Below are 19747 nucleotides of genomic sequence, written 5' to 3'. Positions count from 1 at the left end.
CCCGACACTTTGTGTGTAATATTAGAACGTTACCCACAATACTCGCTGCCACTGGAAGGATAGGAATCGACTCGAACTCACACACCTCAAGTGCAAAGAAAGGACAGGTCCATCTGAGTCCAGCGTACACACACACAGGCTTTGTTGTGCTTAGGCAGCAGCTTTGCATGAGCACATTAAAATCCATTTCCAGTGTGAAATTGGATTATTTTATTATGACATAAATCTGTGCTGGTTGATGGTCAGAAACACAGTAAGGACAGCTACTGTGGTGACGATTACGCTGACGTGACGAGCAAATATAGAACGCTGTGACATCATTGTGTCATCAAGTGACGAGAAACGCTCCAGTTACATCATTAACAACATCTTCAACCTCTCCAAGTCCCAGTCATGATAATGTGGGAAACACACTATTGTAATCTTGCCGAATATAAACAAGAACACCATCGGCTTCCACATGACTCACAGGGATGGACTCCATGATTAATAACACAGCTAACCAAGAGATAAATCACAGGCCAAGCTTAAAATATCGTCTTCACCACTTCCATGTCAGCACAACTGTGCACAAGGATATATGTAGGTCAGGCTAATGGTTTGGTGAGATCATACGTGGTGTGTATGAAGAGGTTGGATCTCCGAGTGCCGACAGAAACACGTCAAATGGCAATAATATACAATACTTGACAGCATTATTTTGAGTTAAAAGGAGTTTAATTGTGGTCTGCAGCATATGGGACAAGCATATGGCAACTTGTCCCATATGCTCATTTTGTTCTGTTTCTGATGTTCAGTCTACCCTCACACACACACCCTCTGAGTTACAGTGTGTTTATGTATTCTGGCACATGCGCACAGTGTCGGTCGTGTTTGCATGGAATTATATTAACGGCATACTTGAGTGAAGCTGCTCAACCACTCTTGACCGCTGTTGTTCTCCTGATCTCTTCAGCCTAAAGCCTCCACGCAGCTGCCTCTTGTACAATTTGAGGGAAGAATGCCAACGTTCACTCATCTGCCTAAGATGTTTCTGTGTACCTGAGCCAAGTCTCTTTTTGCATGCCATAAGAAGTTACAAAGACAATTCATGTCCAGGCACATAACTCTATTCTGTCCAACATGCTCTGACCGCTATCATCCATTGAAGGCAGAGAGCGAATTGTGCTTAGAGTGATTTGAATTTGGAATTGATTGCAATTAAAATCAAAACCTAATTAATTAAGCAGTTTGTTTTGTTTTCCTCTCTGCATGTGGATTCTCTTTCAGTCGTACACCACAGGAGGGAATATTTTATATGCACAGCCACGTGCACTTATGCATGTTCTCTCTCTCACACACACACACACACACACACACACACACACACACACACACACACACGTACATACACAGACTGCATTGCAGTACAATCTTGTGCTCCTTCCTCCCTCCTACCCCAGCCTTTGGTATTCAGGGTTCATTTGTGAAAACACACTTTCTGTGGTTCCATATTCTTCCCTAATTATCTCAGTTGAGATATCTACTCTACTTCTTCTTTTCATTCTTTGCACTTTATATGTGCAGATCTTGTAAAAACTCTATGAATGGATGTAGGTGCATGTGTGTATGTGGGTCTTTTTTTGCTCAGCTGGCAAGTTAGGCCTACTTTGTTTGGTATTTTCAGCACCCAGGGGAGCATAAACTAGGTCTCCCACCAACATCTCTCCCTCCCTCCCTCCCTCCTGCGTCATCATCTCCACCCCTTACGAGCAGAGCGTAGGGTTCCATTTGTAAGTCTTGCTTGTTGGAGTTATATATGGCTGTGCATTGTCCCAGAAAACACACTCCCATCTTGCAGGGTCTTTTGCCAACAGCCGTATTGAGTTGCATGAAAGCACTGACCTTCTTAGTTTACAGCCAAACACACCTAAGGAGGCGACTAAATGTACAACCAACAGATGAAAGTACAAACAGCCCCCCGTGTATGCTGGGAGGTACTTGCACACCTCTACTCAGTATTGTAAAAATAGCAGACCCGACACTGATGTCTCTTAGAAGCTCATCACATAATGACACGGGCAGATGGCTTTGACCAAATGTTCCTGATTACTAAGAATATAAAATGATCTCTGGTTTCAACATCATTAGCAAATAAAATAATCTGTTTCTGGCTCGGAATCAACAAAGCAAATCGGAACGCCCTTCATGTTTTGATCCCTTGGGTCGGAAAGGTACGGTTGTTGTAATCTCTGCTGCTTTATAAAAGAGATCCGCTCCCTCGCCCAGATGTTGCGTAATGGCTCATTGACGGTCAAAGCTCTACAGTGGATTATTAGCTTCCAAACCTCAAGCAACAGCTGGCCACCTCTAGCTGTGGGGGGAAGCTGAGCTCGGTGCACGTTGCAGAACACATGAGGTGAAGCCCCGGTCAGTGATCAATGAATTGTGAGTAAGCCAAATGATAGATGTCCAGGCTGAGGTATCAGGCCACTTTATCTCTGGCTAGCAGAGATGCGATCTGCGTATATGGATATATGAAACTGGCTGTGTCTGTATCCATTATTAGGGGGTGTCACAGTTCATTCCGATAACGATTCAACCTCTATTCTTTCTCCACTTATTGGATGCATCATCAAATCTTACATCCTGCCTATGATCTAATCTGATTGTGTTACTTTTGATTCTTCCCAAACCAAATTGTGCAACGGATTCAGCCGACAATAATTAAACATGTAGACGTGATATAATGCATCCTATCCGGTGTTCACCTGCCTCTGCTGTCCACCTGAGCTCTGTTGTCTCGTATCACCTGCATCATTCATGAGAGCAGGAAATAATATCTGAATACACACATCTGCCATTAATGTTTCATTGTTTAGTTAGTGCCCAAATGAGTTTGGCAGCTTCAAATCATGACGCTCTTACCTGTAGTATTAGTATTTTCTTCAAATATATAATCACACACACTCACACTGAAGATATATTCACAAGAATGAGCGTTTTAATAGAGACAGTCTCCTTTGGAGTCAGCAGGCAGTATGAGGGTATTGTATCGCCCCTTCAGACACTGTTGCATTATTGATCAATGCAGTCTCACCAGGTTCCCACCTAAGGCCACTTAAAGCCTCCCTAAGTCCCACGACACGCCTAAGTTTGTCACTGCACGCGTCAGTCAAAACGCAGCCACGACTGAAAATCACGCCAGGAAGAAGAAGTGGCCACTGTGATGCAGTAACACCAACGATGGGAAGGTTTCTATACATACAGCAACACAGGTGCTGCAAAACAAATGCTGTCCGCTACAAGCACACCACAAATACTTACATAAGCAAAAGCATGGGAATATATATTAATTTTGCTCCTGTTGGTTGTCAAGATTGACTGACAAGTGCTATCAGCTTGAATCTCCCCTCCTGAATACACCTGTCAACCCCCCCGAACAGCCTGTGTGCCGGCTCAAAGGTTAGAAATCTGCATTACACTGGCACAGTCTCTATTTAATGTGCAAACCGGTAAAATCAGTTCAGCAGCAGCGGTTTTGGTTTTGAATGAATACAACAATCCAGGAAAAGTATGAAAAACATCTATGATTCGATCAGTGGAGTCAAACGGTTTATCAAAGATAATCCATTCCCTCCAAAGGATGAAGTTTGCGGATCAACTGCACAGTTTACACAGTAACAATGTAAATCCAGGGACTTCCTATGACTGAAATCAGCATCTTCCTCCTCCTGTCTGGCACGTCTCACAAATCAGCTTGAATGTCAACTGGCAGGGCGGCGAGCGTGCTTCCATATCACATCACGGGCTGAAACCGTACCAGAGTCTAAAGTGTCTCTGAGACACACGGGTCACACACTGCCTGTCCTGTCCTGTAATAAGAGACGAGAAGGTGCCAGCCAGGATAACCAAACAAGCCCCGGTGCAGGCCAGCCACACGTCGCAGCACCGCATTACCTCAGCACAGTCCCTGACCCGCGGCCAAGTGCCCTTGTTTCCCACCGCAGCTCTAATCCATTCATGAGTCCGGATTAAATGAGCTCCTCTGATTTTAGGAGGGTAGCGGGGAACTGTTTTGACGGAGGGGGATCAGCTGACCTGTCGCATTCCTCTTTTGCCCAAGTGGGACAATGTAGGTCACACCCTCCTTTGACAAATTAAAAATTCAGCATGGAGAGACCTGCTTCATTCTGCACAGGCATGGAACACTCACAATAAAAATACTAATCTATACTGTACATGTGTCATCTATCATCTATCAACGGCCCTCTAAGGACTTCATATACACTTAACTTATACAAAATACTCCATCCAAAAGCTGCAGTCAGCACATTAGTCTACTGTCACCAAATGTTTTGGTTACATTTTGTCCCTGTCATGTTATTCCTTGATATTTAAACCAAAAGGACGACTAAGCACTAATGCACACAATGGTGAGACACTCAGACTGGGCGAGCGGTGCTGGAGACACTCAGAGTCAGTATATAGCTACAAACTGACATTTATTATTAAACGTGATGTATAGAAATTCCTTCCCTGTCAGATTTGCTAAGGCCATTTGCATTACCTTAGTATTTCCGTATACTTATAATGTTTAAAATGCAACAGAAGAAAAACAGCAAACCGCAAATACTATGTTGCTACTGACAAAACACAAATCACTGGAACCATTTCCATAAATCAGAAGTCAAGATTTGATTTGCATGATGTCGTGGTAATATTTCTCGTCTCACTCCAAGGACGTGTGTGTGTGTGTGTGTGTGTGTGTGTGTGTGTGTGTGTGTGTGTGTGTGTGTGTGTGTATGTCTGTGTGTATGTGATTTAATCATTTTTGTGAGCAAATAATAGTGGATACCGAGGCAGTGGAACGTGAAAACACCACAGGGTCGTTCAGACGGCGCTGTGCATTAATGGCATCATAGTAGAAGCCAGAATAGAATTATGTATTTCCATAGGTGCAGAGAAGACTTTAGCTTCTTCAGGATTGTAATATTTGCATAGCAGCAGGATTTAAACTGCCACACACCATCATGAATAAAGACGGACTAATATATGTAAATGTAAATAAGGCAGAGCTCTTACTTTGACCAAACATTTGCTGCTGCACAACTTAGGCCAAATGGTGTCTATGTGATAGGTAATTATGTAAACCTGCTCTCTTTATTGTCTTCATTCCCTTATTACATCGCCTCCTCCTGAATAATGCCACAGGTGAGCCAAGCAAAGCCAATTTCCTGCAATTATTAATGGGGTAAATATTGGAGTGGGGTGTGTCTCTGGCTTTCCTTTTGTGAATTGCACCTGGTTGGAAGGAACAAATCCGAGCGGCTGACTTTGAGAGGGAACACGTGAGAGCAGTTTTCACCTTTATTTTAAGGAAACTATGTCCAGCTGCAGTTACTCAGGTACAACTTCAGAACTTCATAATCCAAAGAGATGAATGCATAAATGGAGATACAGCGTATTGTATTGTTATTGTGTGTGTGTGTGTGTGTGTGTGTGTGTGTGTGTGTGTGTGTGTGTTTGTGTGTGTGTGTGTGTGTGTGTGTGTGTGTGTGTGTGTGTGTTTGTGCCACAGCAGTAAACTGGAACAGCCAGACTGCCCTCCTATGGGAACAGCAAGTATTACATATCCAAGCAAGCGAGAAGTAGGTGGTCTAACTTTCCTACTTACTGTAAAGCAAAGGTGGTGTTTATGATTTTGCTAATTTCTGGATAATTAAACTCCATTTAAACACATCAGTTGCATTAACACATGGGGATGCATGTCCACTGGATGTATATGAGGAGGGGAAACAAACTCTTGGACAGAAAACAAGCTAATTCAGATGCAGAGAATTTAATTCAATTGCCAAGGTTTCCATGGTTACTTCACATTTCTGCTAACCTGGGTTTGTGAAGTGCTCCTGCCATTAACACTCTAATGTTTAGTGACTTGTCTGGTCCCTGCACAGCCTCCCCGACTCTCGTTCTCCGAGCCTAAGAAACAGCTGGGCAGTAAGGCCTAACATGACTGATGACTGCACACGTACAGACACACACACACACACACACACATGCACACACACACACACACACACACACACGCACACACAAACATACAGTACACAGAGGGTTCAAAGTCCTTCAAGACCTTCAGATGATGTTTGTTCCAGCAAAGAGGTCAAAGTCAGGAAGAAATGTATTATTCATCCATGTAATTCCAGGAAGGATTTGTGTGTGTGTGCGTGTGTGCGTGTGTGAGCGTGCGTGCAGTTGTCAATGTGGATCTGTGCCATGTGCGCTTGTACAAGTATGACTGTTTGTGTATATTTGTTAATGCCTATGTGCACATGCATAGAAAAACAATTACCGCCACAGGGGAGCGTAATCTGTAGCCGACACGCCATGTCCTCGCTCAGCCTCATCATGTGGATCAGAGCATAAATCCCGTATTTTCCTGGGGAAAATCCATAACTGCTTTGCTCCCATCGAATGACCCACGTCTGGCTTCGTTCCATATTCCCAATTTTGGAAACTGAATGCAGGTTCTTGCAAGAAATGAGACATAAATGCCGCCTCTGAACCGTTCATGCACCTGCTTCTCTTTCTAATACTTGGTTGTATGCATGTGTGGCTTTATCTGAGCTCACACCTAATCGCTCTGATTCAATAATACGAATATTTCAAACAAATTCCTGGCATCTTTTTTCCTCCCTGGGCCTTTCTGAATGTACTTGCAAAGTTGATGGACGGGCGGTGCTATTTATAACCGCCCAGGGTTCTTGTGAAACCCCCTCCCTTTTTCTCGGCTGCAACGCTGCTGACTGCAAGTGGGATTGCGCCTTACTGCCCACACCGCACGGAGCCAAACAGATGGGTAATAAGGTCACAGGCAGACATTGCTTGCAGTTGCACAGACAAATTGCAGACTCACCAGCTGTGCTGAGTCAGGACAACATAGGACCCCGGGAGAGTTGAATTAAGATGCCTTTCTATAAAAAGGGAATCTTTTGCCGTGTTACTGGGCTTACAAGAGGAGGCTTTGGGTTTGGTGTGGAAGATATGTTGTGAAATAAAGAGCTTGAAGTCTGGGGACACACAGGGACCATTGTAAAATCTGAACTTCTTTTGGAAATGCATTTATCATACAGTACATAACCTACTTTGTTTGTATCTAACATACACTGTAAGTACTGACGTGCTCTACTTTCTCATATTGCTGCAACACAACTGCTTCCACTTGGAGGAACCCAAGAATTTCTCAGTCTGTTACACAATTGTCTTTAACCCAAAATGCACAGTTAGACTTGTGCGATGGCCTTATCGAGTCAATCACACACATCAGTCGTTTCATGATCTCATTACTCTTTTTCTTCTGGCTTCTCTCCTCTGCTTAACATTCCTGTTTGCAGTACATTGCAGTATAAAACAGGTGTCACTCCCAAATACATCCATTTAATCACATTATCACATCCGTTATTATTATAGCTGCTTCTCTCTTATGGCCATGATATCATTAGAAACACACACACACACACACATTACACATGTATTCATTTGTTTGTATTGTCCATGTGGGTGAAATCAGATTTACCTGCTAATACAGTGAGTTTATGGAGTTAATGTTTGGAGTCTCATTTGGATGCATTAACTCCAAATACAGTTAAGGGGAAATAGACACCAAAGTCCTTAATTAAATATTTTATTTTACAATGGTGCTGCCTAGGTTGGGCAGGTCATTAAGCTAGTACATATTTTCGAACAGTCACTGTAAACTGCTTTATTGTGGCTTGTTATAGCCTGTATGATTGATTAAAAACGGTATTCTATATCCCTGTAGTTTTGATTTAAAGTAAGCACTGCATGAAGTACAACACCTGGTGCTGTTGGAAAGTCAAAACCACACAACTCAGTTAATTAAGCAACATATAAATAGTTACACCAACGTTCACTTTTGGCAAATAAAAATCTGTTCAGTGCATAAATGCGCATGGCATCAGAGAGGATATACATTCGTGGCCCTGTGTGTCATGGCCGGCGGCGTCATTCCTCCGTGTCGGAGCTGTCTGCTGGCTCGGTGTTGTGGGACAGCATGTAGTTGTCCATGTCGATAGAGGGGCAGTTGTGGATGGAGTAGCGAAGGCGCTCGGCGAGGGTGGCCTGGCTCGTGTACGGGGGCAGACGCAGCAGGAAGAAGCAGGTCTGAGCCGTGGGCAGACCGTTTACAGGCTGGGAGAGAAAAAGATCATTCAATATCATTACATTTCACATCTTGGATCAATGGGACATCACCTAGGAAACATCTCTTTGTCTGTCGCCTTCTGCATTAGGACCTCACCCTATCGACCTTGATGATCTGGAACTTTTGCGCCATGTCCGCCGGGTTGGGAGGCAATCTGGACCTGCCGGAGACGAAACGCAGAAATAGCACCCGCTCCTCGTTGGTGAACTCTTCCAGGCTTTGCCACAGCCAGCCGATGAGCTGGTGGCTCTCGGTGATGTCGCGGTAGCGCACCACCTTCTTCAGCATCTCCACGGACACTTCGGGCAGGCCGCACACAAGCTGTTCGAGCTGCTGGGCCGTCAGCAGCGAGAGGAGCGGTACCGGGATGATGGCAGACATGCCATCTCTGATTTCAGCCACCTGGACACGACGCAGCAAGATTATGTTTAACAGCAAAAGACTCAGTAAAAGCAAACACAACCTGCAGCAAACGCTAACGGAGTGGTGAACAGCCTACAAGTTGAAACCCTCATTTTGCCGTGTATTAGCAAGTTTGGGCTGTAATTAGAGTTTGTGAAGTTTGCTGACGCAGGAATCCACACTAGGCCAGCTTTCTCAGCAGGCTTCCAGTCATTTCCAGCAAGTCATTTTCAAGAATGAGCTGTTTCTGGGTGGGCGTTGACAGTATGCAAATGAGGCACGACTCTCATCGGTAGTCTCTAAATCTGCAGGGGAGCAAATGGAGTAATGACACTATACTGGTATCGAGGATATAAATATTGAGGAGATGAAGTGCAAAAAGGGTGTGGATGATAGTTTTGTGTTAAATGGGAGCTTCATACACATCAATATACGCTTGATCCTGCCTACGTAAGCGTTTCTCCAACCTGTGAGTCCATTTCATGCAGTCTGTACTCCAGAGCCCTTTCCACATATTCAGTCCGGTTGTCAAAGGTCAGACCGATGTTTTGACCGCCGGGAATCACAGGAACCAGCCTTCCATCAGCACTGTGGGCCATGAATGAGTCCAGTGGGATCATCTATCGGAGGAGGAAGAGCAGAGGTGAGACGACAAGGGGGACAAGCAGATGTAGAGCAAAAGGAGATAGACCAGTTCTCACCACGTGGAAGTTTTCCTCTGTGATCCCGCTATTTTCTAGGTGAAGGATGCCATGCAGGGTGCGGTAGGTGAGCAGATCCACCTCCTCCAGGTCAGACCCTTCCAGTGGCATTGAGCAGAGCTGTTTCCACACCCAGGGTGCCAAATGCAAGTCCAGTGGCTTCTTGGTGCGGACGGCCACGGCCATGAGAATGCCAAGGAAGCGAAACTGAACCAGGTGATCCTCTGAGAGCGCTGCCGGGTTCAACAGGAACCTGGAAGGGAGCAAAACCAGTGTGGTACAAAGTTAGAGCTAAGATACGCTATGTCAGGGATTTGTGTCTTTCAAGTTGTTTGTTTGTTTTTCTGCTCCCTAGTGGCTAAAATGGTTTAATGCAGTGTTGTGTTTACAGCACTGTACCGTACACAGAAAGCAGTGATATGCGTACCTGTCAGTGTTACTCCCCACATCAGCAAAACTGTTGGGAGTATGTATAAGAAGATCAACCGCCCCAGACTGCAACTCCTGGTAAAAAATAGTGGCAATTTTAAAGTATGACATAAACTCATCTGCTCATCTGCTCATCAGTCTCTGTCACTCTCTCTTCCGTCCTACCTGGCACATCTCGGTGATGGTGTCGTCGAACACCCCACCGGCGTCATCGGCTCCCTCACCGATGAGCTTGACCTTCCAGGCTCGCGACGGCAGCCGCAGCTCCAGCGGATTCAGGCTGACCACCTGCTTTGCGATCTGCACGAAAATGGCCTTGCTGGATCGCCCCCTGCGGGAGAGGGAACGTAGGCAAATCCTCGTAATCAACATTAAAAATCTGCCCTCTGAGAGTCTGCCAATATCGCCGCTAATCTCACCTGGTGGAAATCCGCTTCACAGTGATCTGAGGCCCGTATGTTTTCCCCTGTGTCATGGTTCTGCCAATGGAGCGCACCAAGGGCAGGGTGTTGACCTTGGGTGACAGCAGGCCTCTCAGCTCACCCCGGATGATGGCTGTCGTCCCTGAACTGTAGCGTGATGTGGACACCTGGAAGGACGAAAGAGAAAGGGTATAGAAAAAGGGGGTAATGAGGCAGTATTTGGACAGATCGGCCAAATAAGCACAATTTTACGATATTGATTTTAACAGACGAAAGGCAAGATACTAGGGAAACTTGAGTCTTCTCAGTCTTTGATTACCTGATTCTTGACATCTAAGTTGAGCAGCCGCCAGGACTTGTACATGAGATCAGAAAAGTGGTTAAGAACCCTGAGGCGCATGTTGAGGACACAGGGGCTGCTGTCTTTCAGGGTGTTGTACTGGGGAGGGACCGACTCTGGCAGGCCCAGCTGGGAACTTCCAGAACCACCTGGAGAGGTGAGTAACACATACAGGCTCCAGTGTCGTTGTTTGAGGTTACAAGTTCAAAGAAGTGTGAGTGTGTGAGTATGTGCGTATGTACCTGAGACTTTGGTTGAGGTAGAGGGTGTGGTCCATGCTGAACTGTGGCAGCGGCCGGCAGAGATCTGTCTGATGTTCTTCCCTTGCAGGGCCGTCACAAGTGTGGGCTCCTTCACTGGGTTGCAGTGACCCAGACCCAGCTGGAATGCAGGAACGCAACAATAGCATTTCCATTAAAGCTTCTAGAAGAAAAGCATACATTTTTCCCTCAGGCCTGTGTGTGTGTGTGTCCTTCACCTGTCCCTCGCTGTTGCAGCCCCAGGCGTAGACGTCTCCAGTGGACGACAGGGTGAGAACATGTTCACAGCCCACAGCCACGTCTTCAATGAACAGCCCCTCCAGTGACGGAACCAACTGTGGACAGGATCGATTCTTGAGCATGGAGTCTGGCAGGCCAATCAGACGCTCTGAAGGATGGCAAAAGAAGCAGGCAGAAGCATTTAGTGGTTAATTACATTACATTACATTACGATCATTTATCAGACGCTTTTATCCAAAGCGACTTACAATAAGTGTGTTCAACAAAGGTAGATAAAAGAACTTCAGGTCAGAAGAAATTAGTACAATTAGTGCACTAAATGACACACTGATTGATATGAATATCAAAACAATCAAAATAGTAATGAAAGACAGATTGCAGTGTTATTTGTACCTTGGCCAAATGTGTAAACATGTCCATCATGGGCCAAAGCCACAGAGAACTGAGTCCCACAGCAGACCTTCTTAATTCCCTTGTTGCAAAGTTGCTCCACTTTCTGAAATTAGGAACAACAGAAGCTAATATTTGACCTGCAGCACACAAGCAGCAGTGAACGCATACTAAAGACAATGATCATCACATTAGCCAATCCCACTCTGTGATTATGTTTCTTCTCCTGAGGATCGTCTGGATCATCTCTGCCTTACCTGAGGGTAGTACTTGGCTGTAGAAGAACCTGTCCCCAGTTTGCCATAATCCCCATCCCCAAACGCCCACACAGCCATGCCATCCTGGGAGAGCACCAGAGTGTGGTTGAGCCCACAGGACACCTGAGAACAGAATCACAGGCGTTTAGTTTGACTTCCTTTCTTTTCACTCTGGACGCTTACGCTCACGCTCACGCTCCAGTTCCTCACCTGTCCGACATGGTATCCCTCTAACGCTGCCACCCTCTCAGGCAGCATCTTGTTGGATGTTGACCTGAGACCCAGTCGACCAGATTCACCAGTGCCAAAGGTGAACAGCTTCCCATCTGCCGTCACCACAGCCGAGTGCCGGAAGCCACAAGCAAGCTGGGAAGAGAATTACATAGCGTATTACATTTACACGTTACTCGAGTGTGTCTACTTAATTACTTCTTTGAAAACTTGAAGTTTGAAGGACTGTGGATCATCCCTACCTGAATCACCTCCTCTCCTTGGAGGGCCTCAATCTGTTTGGGTCTCCTTTGCCTTTCATTGTTGCCGTGTCCTAGTTTTCCAAAATCTCCATCTCCCCAACTGAACACCTCCCCGGTCTCAGTCAGGGCCAAGGAGTGTCCATCCGACCCGCAAGATGTCACCAGCTGAGTCACCACATAGCCTAACCCGCAGAGTAAAAGGTCAGTATTTTTAAAAATAAGTACTTGCATGGCTGGGCTTTGACTCAGACAATCCTGGGTGAATTACCTTGAAGGGCAGAGACAACAGTGGGGATGTAGAGATCGTCAGAATTCCCCTGGCCCAGTCTGCCATATTGACCTTCTCCTACAGCCAACACTGTCCCATTGGCCTGAACCAGGAAGGTACAGTTCTGCCCACACACCACCTAAATGACAATGCGCCCACACCCACACAGGAGAGGATCATTAAGAGAACAACAGCCAGAAAGGTGATTCAACGGCCCATAATTACGCTTTCAATCGAAAAACGTGTACCTGTTGTGTCTGTGACAGAGAGGCTGCAAGTGTGGGCATCACTACGTTGGTTCCTATCCCTGCCAACTGTCCATAACGTCCATTCCCCCACAGGTACACCTCACTCTTCCCGCCTTGTTGCCAGTCCTAAACCGGGTTGCGAGACAGAAACAAGTCACAGTTTTCTTACAGCACTCCTGTCGTTGACTTTCAAGCATAGAACAACAAATCCAAATGAAACAAACTACAAACTATAAGACTACAAAATACTCACTTATATCACACTATCAGAAAAGCAATTTATAAGTAAACATGTGTAGCTGTTACCTCTGGTCTGGTGGTGGCCCATGACATCAGCTGTTCATCCATTATAAAGCTCCACTTACTATTGTCCTGAAAGACAAGAGAGCACACGTTTCAATATTTGCACATGATGGGAGACACACAGTTTCAGTCCCTACCCACCAGTCCCTTGTTGATCTCAGTGTTATCCACATCTTGAAACTCCGTAGCAATGAAGGACTCAGGGAACGAAGTGCCACTGGCGATGGCCTCGGCACTGCGGATGGTGGTGGCGTAAGCGGCGAGCCAGCTCCACTCCGAGGGGCAGGAAAGGTCGTCGGGGCTGGCATGGTGCGGGGCGTGCGGGTAACAGCACAGGTGTTTCTCCAGAGACAAGCCCACAGCCAAGGAGGCCAGACTCTGCATGAAGGCACTGTGGACCAGCTGGTCGCCGGCGGTAACATGAGTCTGCATTCAGGGAAGATGTGTAACGTCACTTACTGGCAGAGGCCCACAAGTGTGAATGAAATAGAGAGAGGCTGTGGCATGAACACATGTCCTCTGAAGTGTATAATGTATTAGCAGCACCTTAAATATACTGTAAGGGTGCAGTAGGTTGGTGTCTTACTGATTAGATTGTTGCTTTCAAACACCATTCAAAAAAAATTCCATTCTTTTAGCAAATACCCGCTCATAAGTGTACTGCTCCTGCAGCAGCATGGGAAGCCTCTCCAGGAAGACGGCCAGACAAGGGGCTCGATTCAGACCCGGGATGTTCTGACTTCTGAGGACCGTGCGACAAGATGCCAGCACATGGTGCTGACTGATCCAGTCAGGGGTACAGCAGACCAACAAAACATCCTAAGGACAAAACCATGACAAAAGCAGTTCTTTCACACTTAGCCATTCTGTAAAATGCAGTCGAGATCACGTACAGTATAAACTTTGACTAACTGGACAAACCTTTGCACACCACAGTAATCATATACGTAGTACTTTAAGTTTATGATGATGAATAGTAAGAATGTGAGTACTCTGATATCTGACGCCTGATGCTGATTCATTTATGAATGATCCCTATTACCTTTGACCTTCCGAAGCACGCAGCAACACCAATGTTTGGTATCCAGGTAGTGCTGACCACTGAAACCAAACCTGTAACGGTCTGTAAGACTGAACCATCCTGGAAGAAGCACAGAGAAGCAAGACTGATGAACCTACTGTATTGTTTCAGTTGTCTAGTCAAGTATGTGTAAATGATGAGGGTAGTATTCCCAAATCACAGGGTTGGAACTGCATTCAGGTGTTTTCTGACCTGTAAGGACCAAATGTTGAGCAGCCCCCCTGCTCCTCCAGACACCAGTGCAAGTCCACTGGGGCAAAACGAGAGGGATTTCACTGCTGTGATATTACCACTGAGGATAAACACACACTTTGCCCCGTCACACTGCAGAAACATTTAAAGACATTGATGCTTTCAAAAAAACTGATACATCGTGTTTGCAATACATCATTATTAAAGTGAAACAATGTGAAAATCAACAAATAGAAGAAGATCTAAAACAGACCTTGACATCACTGTTTTTCTCCTGGCTGGGGGAGCTGCCCAATATGTTGGGCAAAGACACAACGGTACCACCCTGCGGTACCGTCCACACATACACAGTACCATTCTGACAACCACTATAGAGACACAAGAGAGATTTTGACTAAAATATTCCACATGTAGACCTACCGATTTTGCTTTTGGTAGTTCTTTCTGTTCCATTGTAAATATGTATAGCTGGCAGTGTTAGATATGGAGTCGGTTGTATTCTATATGTAAACTCACGCAGCCATCATGAGCCTAGGGTTGGGTGCTTGTCCGGGCAGCGAGCACCACTCAACAGTGTTGATGGTGCTGGTGTGGAAGAGGGAGTGAAGGGTGACCCAAGTGCCCCCGCAGCGCCCCAATATCTTTAGCACCTCTGACCGGCCTAAACAAAGCAGCAGGTGGCCTGTAGGGTCCCATTTAACGGAACTCACACTTTCCTGCAGAAGAAGTGTGAAGTTGAACCTTGACAATCATAGAACTGTGTTGATGTCACATTCTCCATCTAAACACTCCTGGTGTTAAGTACATAAACACAGTTGCCATTCATTAGGTACACGGGCAAGATCATTTATAAACTAATACAGTGACAAATGATATCTCTATCGAGCATGTTAATGTGGATGGACAAAACAAAAACATTCTATCATTATCATTTTTACTACTATTGTGATTTTGTACTGTAATCAGAATGGGTAAAGAATGCATTTTGCAGACTAACATGGAAGACAGACAGCACTGTGGGCTTCTCGTCCTCATAGGTCCCAGCTGTGGCCAGGAGGATGTTTCCATTGGGATAGCCAACTGCAAAAGGCTTCTCTGCGTTGTACCAGGCCACACACTGGGGGGCTGGGGGTACAAGGAAGAAAAGAACAGTCCATCACAACTAAGACATGAAACTAACCTGAGATAGATCAGCGAGCGAGCCAAGAACAGAGTGAATGTTTAAGGAGTCTCCTCACTGTCTTTCGTGTAGCAGTGGGTGAGCTCGGTGCTCTTCACATGCAGCTGGGATTCTGGCATTGTGACCTGCAGCCAGCAGAGGGAGCCATCCAGCCTTCCCACCAGCAGGCTCTCAGTCGGGCTGTCTTTGAAGGCCGCCGTCTGATCCAGAACACACAGGCTGAACGTCTGGGTCCAGCAAATGGCTGTGACTTGTGACAGCTGGGCCTCCACATGACAGTGAGACCCTGAGAGATTCATTCAAATAACAGAAATGATATTACTGGTGGTGATATTGTTAAAGTTATTATTTAAAATGTTTTTGTCTAATTAGAGTTTTGAAGTTCAGAGTAAAGAGCCTAACCTCTGATGGTCATGATGCTGATATATTTGTTCTCTGGGGAAGCCAGAAAGTTCCCCCCTGCGCTCCAGTATACACTTGACATCCATTGGCTTCTACCGACCCTCTCTGCTCCAGTGCCATCTGTCTTACTGCAAAGAGTCAGACAGAAGCAAGATGTGACTAAATAGCTTTAGAATAACCCTCAAAAAGTTTGTGATACATCTACCAGGACGAACATCTACATTATTAGCGTTATTATTAATATTTCTGGACACCTTGTACTACAGGAGAGGGTGGTCTTTAACTCCACAGTGTTCTGGTTAATGTTCCACAGCTGCATCATCCTGTCTTGAGACCAGGAAGCCAGCAAACTCTGCTCACTGTTCCAGGAGCAGTTTATCACCTACACAGAACAGAAATGAACCCAAAGCTGTGTTTAGAGAAACATTATTAACTGTGACATCACTGAAACGACATGTGCTTGTGAGGACAGAGCGCATTGTGTTTGGCCTGGATTGAAGGCATACTTGTGCGACAGTCCCTCACCTTGCTGTAGTGTCCTTCCAGCCTCTTGAGAGGACATTTGCGCAGGTCCCCGGCCAGGTCACTGTAATTCTGGGACCGGTTGGGACTGTCGCTTCCCGTGGCAGCCAAGGCCTTCACCAGCTGCTGTGCTGCCCACTGACGGTGTTTGCTGGTCAGCTTGGCAGACAGGACGCACGCGGCCAAAGCATTAGCCAGCTCCAGAGAACCCAATCTAGCTCCGAGCTGGGGTAGGGGAGACAGGTTCGAGGAGGAAGACCCCGCCTGGTTTCCTGCATCTACATCAAAGAGGCCAATGTTACAAAATTCCCAACATAATTCAATCATAACTTGCTACCATGAATAACAAAATGAATGAAATTGCGCTTTCTCTCTCTCACCACTGGTCTCATTTTCAGCCCGATCTGATGTGTAGCAGTGAATTCCCTTTTCAGTGAGCAAGGACACGAGACTTTGCGTGACTAGGAATGTAGGGGGCGTCCTCTCAAAGTAATCCCTCTGCTGCTGTAGTCCCTGAGCTGTCAGAGTGGAGCTCAGATAACCTCTCTCCTGTGAGTCACCAAACACACCTGTGCTCATCCCTGTAGCTGCTGCCATTAGGTCCTAAAATAATGAAATAAGGATAAAAGGATATTACATTTGTTTTTGATTCTTATGACATCTTTCAAATTGAGTAAATAAGAATCAAAAGGAGACATCTGCATATATCTGACCTGAGTGCATATCTCTAGGAGTTGCCTGTAGGCAGCGGGACTGTGGGACACCAGGCTGCCGATAGCCGAGGTGAGGAAGCTGAGGCAGATGGAGTTGCTCCGCTCTGTCGTCAGGCCCCTCACACCTCCTGATTGTCTGTCCACACAGGTATGAGCCCTGCCTCCTGCAGCCAGAGTCATCAATCGCACAAGAATTCGGATATCTGCCAGACCTAAGGACTCCAGTCCAGCGGATTGGTTACATACTGATGCACTGCAAGAGTAAGATGGGAGAGGATGGGAAGAATCTATTCAAAATGAGAACACATCACGGTTTACAAATTACAGATGAAGTGTTGTTCTGCTCAGATGTACCTAGCGGCTGTCTGAGACAGTACTTTCATCACCATGCTGTAGGCCAGCAGGATCTGGGCGGTGGAGGTGACTCTCCTCAACGCTTTCAGTCTGTCATGAGAGTCCCTCAGTGACACTGCCTGCTCCCCCAGGCTTAGTGAGGCTTTCTGGTCAACCAGGGCAATCGCTGGTAAAGGAGGGGAAAAGCATTAAAGCACTTCTATGGTTTTAGACAAAACATACATAATACATAATACATGAGACAGTAAATTGAAAACACGATTTTGTCTGTTGAGTGCACTAAAAGATTAAACAGTGATTTGTCTTAGCCAAAACATGAGATCACGAGGCTAACTGGGGTTGTTTGTCCTCCGATCCAGTCCTCAACATTTGTCAGATTCTCTTGCTTGTGGCTGAACAGAGGGTATGTCCATCTATTAAACCTGCAAAAACAAATGAGCTAACAGCCTTACCTTTGGGGTCCACTGCTCTCATGTGGTCAGCACAGTTGTAAACCAGAGCTCCCAGGGGATCTGTCTCTGTGAAGGTTATGGGGTCTGGCACCAGCTTTTTTTCAGTCAGCCCCAGCGGCCTGAGCAGGAGCCCAAAGTCTTCCAATCCTGTCAGCTTGTCTATGTCGCAGTCCTCTTGGTGGCTAATTTCCCAATCATCTGATCACAACACAGAAGCACCATTGCTATTAGAAAAAAGCCATTTAATCACCACCAGGTCATTGTATTAGGCCCGATTTTAGTACAAAAGTGGCTTTGCCTACCGTCAGAAGTGCTGTCCAATCGGCCTATCAAATCATACGTCAACCCTTTAATCCTAAAAACGGGGACAACAATGATCACAGAAAAGGGATATAATCAGATTTACAATCTAAAATAATATAGCAGATTTAGCAAAATAATCTGCAGGAATGTCAGCAAACACACCAATTTTGGGCCACAATGGTGACAGCAAAAACACTGCTTATAGCTACTGTGACAAACACAGTGGCTACCTGAGTGGCACATCACAATTAACCATGCAAGATTGTTCACTGCTATGTATGTCTGAGTCTCATGAGAAGGAGAGCCTTACCTGTCATATTTGGAATTTGCATCGCCCCTGTTTGCAGCCAGATACTTTTCCCTGCAGGAGCTGCAGAGGAGGTAGAAGGGAAAGTTGGAGCCACACTCCCCTTTGAACCAAACGTCCACATAGGCCCCCGTGCTGTCGTATCCCTTACGCGCAGCACTCTGCCCGCAACCAGGATGTCGCCGTTTTATATGATTGTTAAACTGCAAAGTGAAGGTGTCGCACAACTCGCACTTCACCATCTGACTGCGTTCTTCCCCAGCCTTTAGAGAGAAAACAGTAAGAACGTAGATTTGATTGCATCATAGAGGCAATAAGAGCAAACAAATCCAAATCAAATCAAGATGAGCATATTTATCACCTCAACTATTTGGAGTGTCTCTCTGTCTAAGGAGAGCAGATCCTCATAAGTCTCTTCATGGTAGGAGTCATCCATGAAGCCCAGTTCTGCTTCCTCCTCAGTTGAGTAGGGGTGAAACTCCATCTGCTCTGGCCAATCACACGCCCCAGGGTCCTGCTGATACAGCTGGGGCAGGGGGTTGGGTGATGGCAAATCTGTTGAAAAAAGAGAGGTTTGGTCACAATGATCATATCCCGTGCAAATTGTATTTGAAAGATGAGAGATTCTGTGGTGCTGACCGGTCCTTCGGAAGGAGGTCCTCTGTCCCAGGCCTGACCGCCGTCGTCGGGCTGGAGGAGGTCTGTTCCTAGTCAGGTGTACATCCAAGAAGTTCTCCCTCTCTATCCAATCAAGCCCTGGCAACAGACTGTAAACAAAAAGGTGCACTGGTAATGAAAACACTTTAATATGAATATGCAGTGTGAGTGTCAGAATGCTGCTCAAATATCTGACCTTTCACTGGGTTCATGAGTGGGACCCTCAGGACATTGTACCGTCTCTGGACCATCTGGCGACGGGGTTTCGGCGACACCGTCTGGACTTTGCGAGTCTGCAGCTTGCTGGTCGTCAGTCAGTGGGTGCTCCAACATCCAGCTGGCCAACACCTCAATGGTCCGAGAATCAAGGTCACCTGCCACATCTGCAAGGGAACACAGGGACGTTCAATTCCAAAACACAAGAGTACTGCATTGCTAAATTAATCACACATAAGCAATAAACAATTGTTATAACACCATGCGCTGCCTTATACATTTGGGATGTTGTTTCCACCCAAAGTTAATCACAAAGCTTGTTATGGTTACTTTCAGTTTTAACATTAAAATAAACCTGGAAAGCCACAACACACAGCAGCTGTTTACAGATGTTTGCACCCATAAGTAAGCAGATGAAGCATCTCAGAC

At 45.9% G+C, this 19747-nt stretch overlaps 1 protein-coding gene across 4 annotated transcripts in view; it reads right to left on the bottom strand.

The window, feature by feature from the left end:
* Window positions 1-7087: 7087 nt before the first annotated feature.
* The window catches only part of LOC143007043 (putative E3 ubiquitin-protein ligase HERC1), a 33706-nt gene continuing 21046 nt past the window's right edge, over window positions 7088-19747 (bottom strand). For 3 of the 4 annotated variants that reach the window (XM_076158418.1, XM_076158414.1, XM_076158415.1), the window contains exons 44-79: window positions 19299-19485; window positions 18807-19212; window positions 18449-18708; window positions 18138-18190; window positions 17836-18033; window positions 17384-17549; window positions 17030-17282; window positions 16697-16919; window positions 16320-16594; window positions 16049-16176; window positions 15795-15922; window positions 15451-15678; window positions 15210-15337; window positions 14729-14928; window positions 14466-14580; window positions 14213-14344; window positions 13982-14080; window positions 13585-13758; window positions 13081-13365; window positions 12943-13008; window positions 12637-12762; window positions 12389-12527; window positions 12121-12302; window positions 11858-12013; window positions 11648-11770; window positions 11394-11496; window positions 10979-11148; window positions 10743-10881; window positions 10480-10649; window positions 10158-10327; window positions 9904-10069; window positions 9737-9813; window positions 9310-9562; window positions 9076-9228; window positions 8303-8608; window positions 7088-8193 (exon numbers count right to left, since the gene is read on the bottom strand). In XM_076158418.1, the coding sequence (XP_076014533.1) occupies window positions 8008-8193; window positions 8303-8608; window positions 9076-9228; window positions 9310-9562; window positions 9737-9813; window positions 9904-10069; window positions 10158-10327; window positions 10480-10649; window positions 10743-10881; window positions 10979-11148; window positions 11394-11496; window positions 11648-11770; window positions 11858-12013; window positions 12121-12302; window positions 12389-12527; window positions 12637-12762; window positions 12943-13008; window positions 13081-13365; window positions 13585-13758; window positions 13982-14080; window positions 14213-14344; window positions 14466-14580; window positions 14729-14928; window positions 15210-15337; window positions 15451-15678; window positions 15795-15922; window positions 16049-16176; window positions 16320-16594; window positions 16697-16919; window positions 17030-17282; window positions 17384-17549; window positions 17836-18033; window positions 18138-18190; window positions 18449-18708; window positions 18807-19212; window positions 19299-19485 (6323 nt within the window). In that variant the 3' untranslated portion in view covers window positions 7088-8007. The remainder of the gene's footprint in view (window positions 8194-8302; window positions 8609-9075; window positions 9229-9309; window positions 9563-9736; window positions 9814-9903; window positions 10070-10157; window positions 10328-10479; window positions 10650-10742; window positions 10882-10978; window positions 11149-11393; window positions 11497-11647; window positions 11771-11857; window positions 12014-12120; window positions 12303-12388; window positions 12528-12636; window positions 12763-12942; window positions 13009-13080; window positions 13366-13584; window positions 13759-13981; window positions 14081-14212; window positions 14345-14465; window positions 14581-14728; window positions 14929-15209; window positions 15338-15450; window positions 15679-15794; window positions 15923-16048; window positions 16177-16319; window positions 16595-16696; window positions 16920-17029; window positions 17283-17383; window positions 17550-17835; window positions 18034-18137; window positions 18191-18448; window positions 18709-18806; window positions 19213-19298; window positions 19486-19747) is intronic. The other variant, XM_076158417.1, reaches the window with a different exon arrangement.

The sequence above is a fragment of the Genypterus blacodes genome, unplaced genomic scaffold (assembly GCF_046128005.1).
Source record: "Genypterus blacodes isolate CSIRO-AG114 ecotype Tasmania unplaced genomic scaffold, CSIRO-AGI_Gbla_v1 ptg000077l_1, whole genome shotgun sequence".
Taxonomy (NCBI): Eukaryota; Metazoa; Chordata; class Actinopteri; order Ophidiiformes; family Ophidiidae; genus Genypterus; species Genypterus blacodes.
The sequence above is the reverse complement of the archived record's forward strand: the minus strand, read 5'-3'. Positions and strand labels throughout refer to the sequence as shown.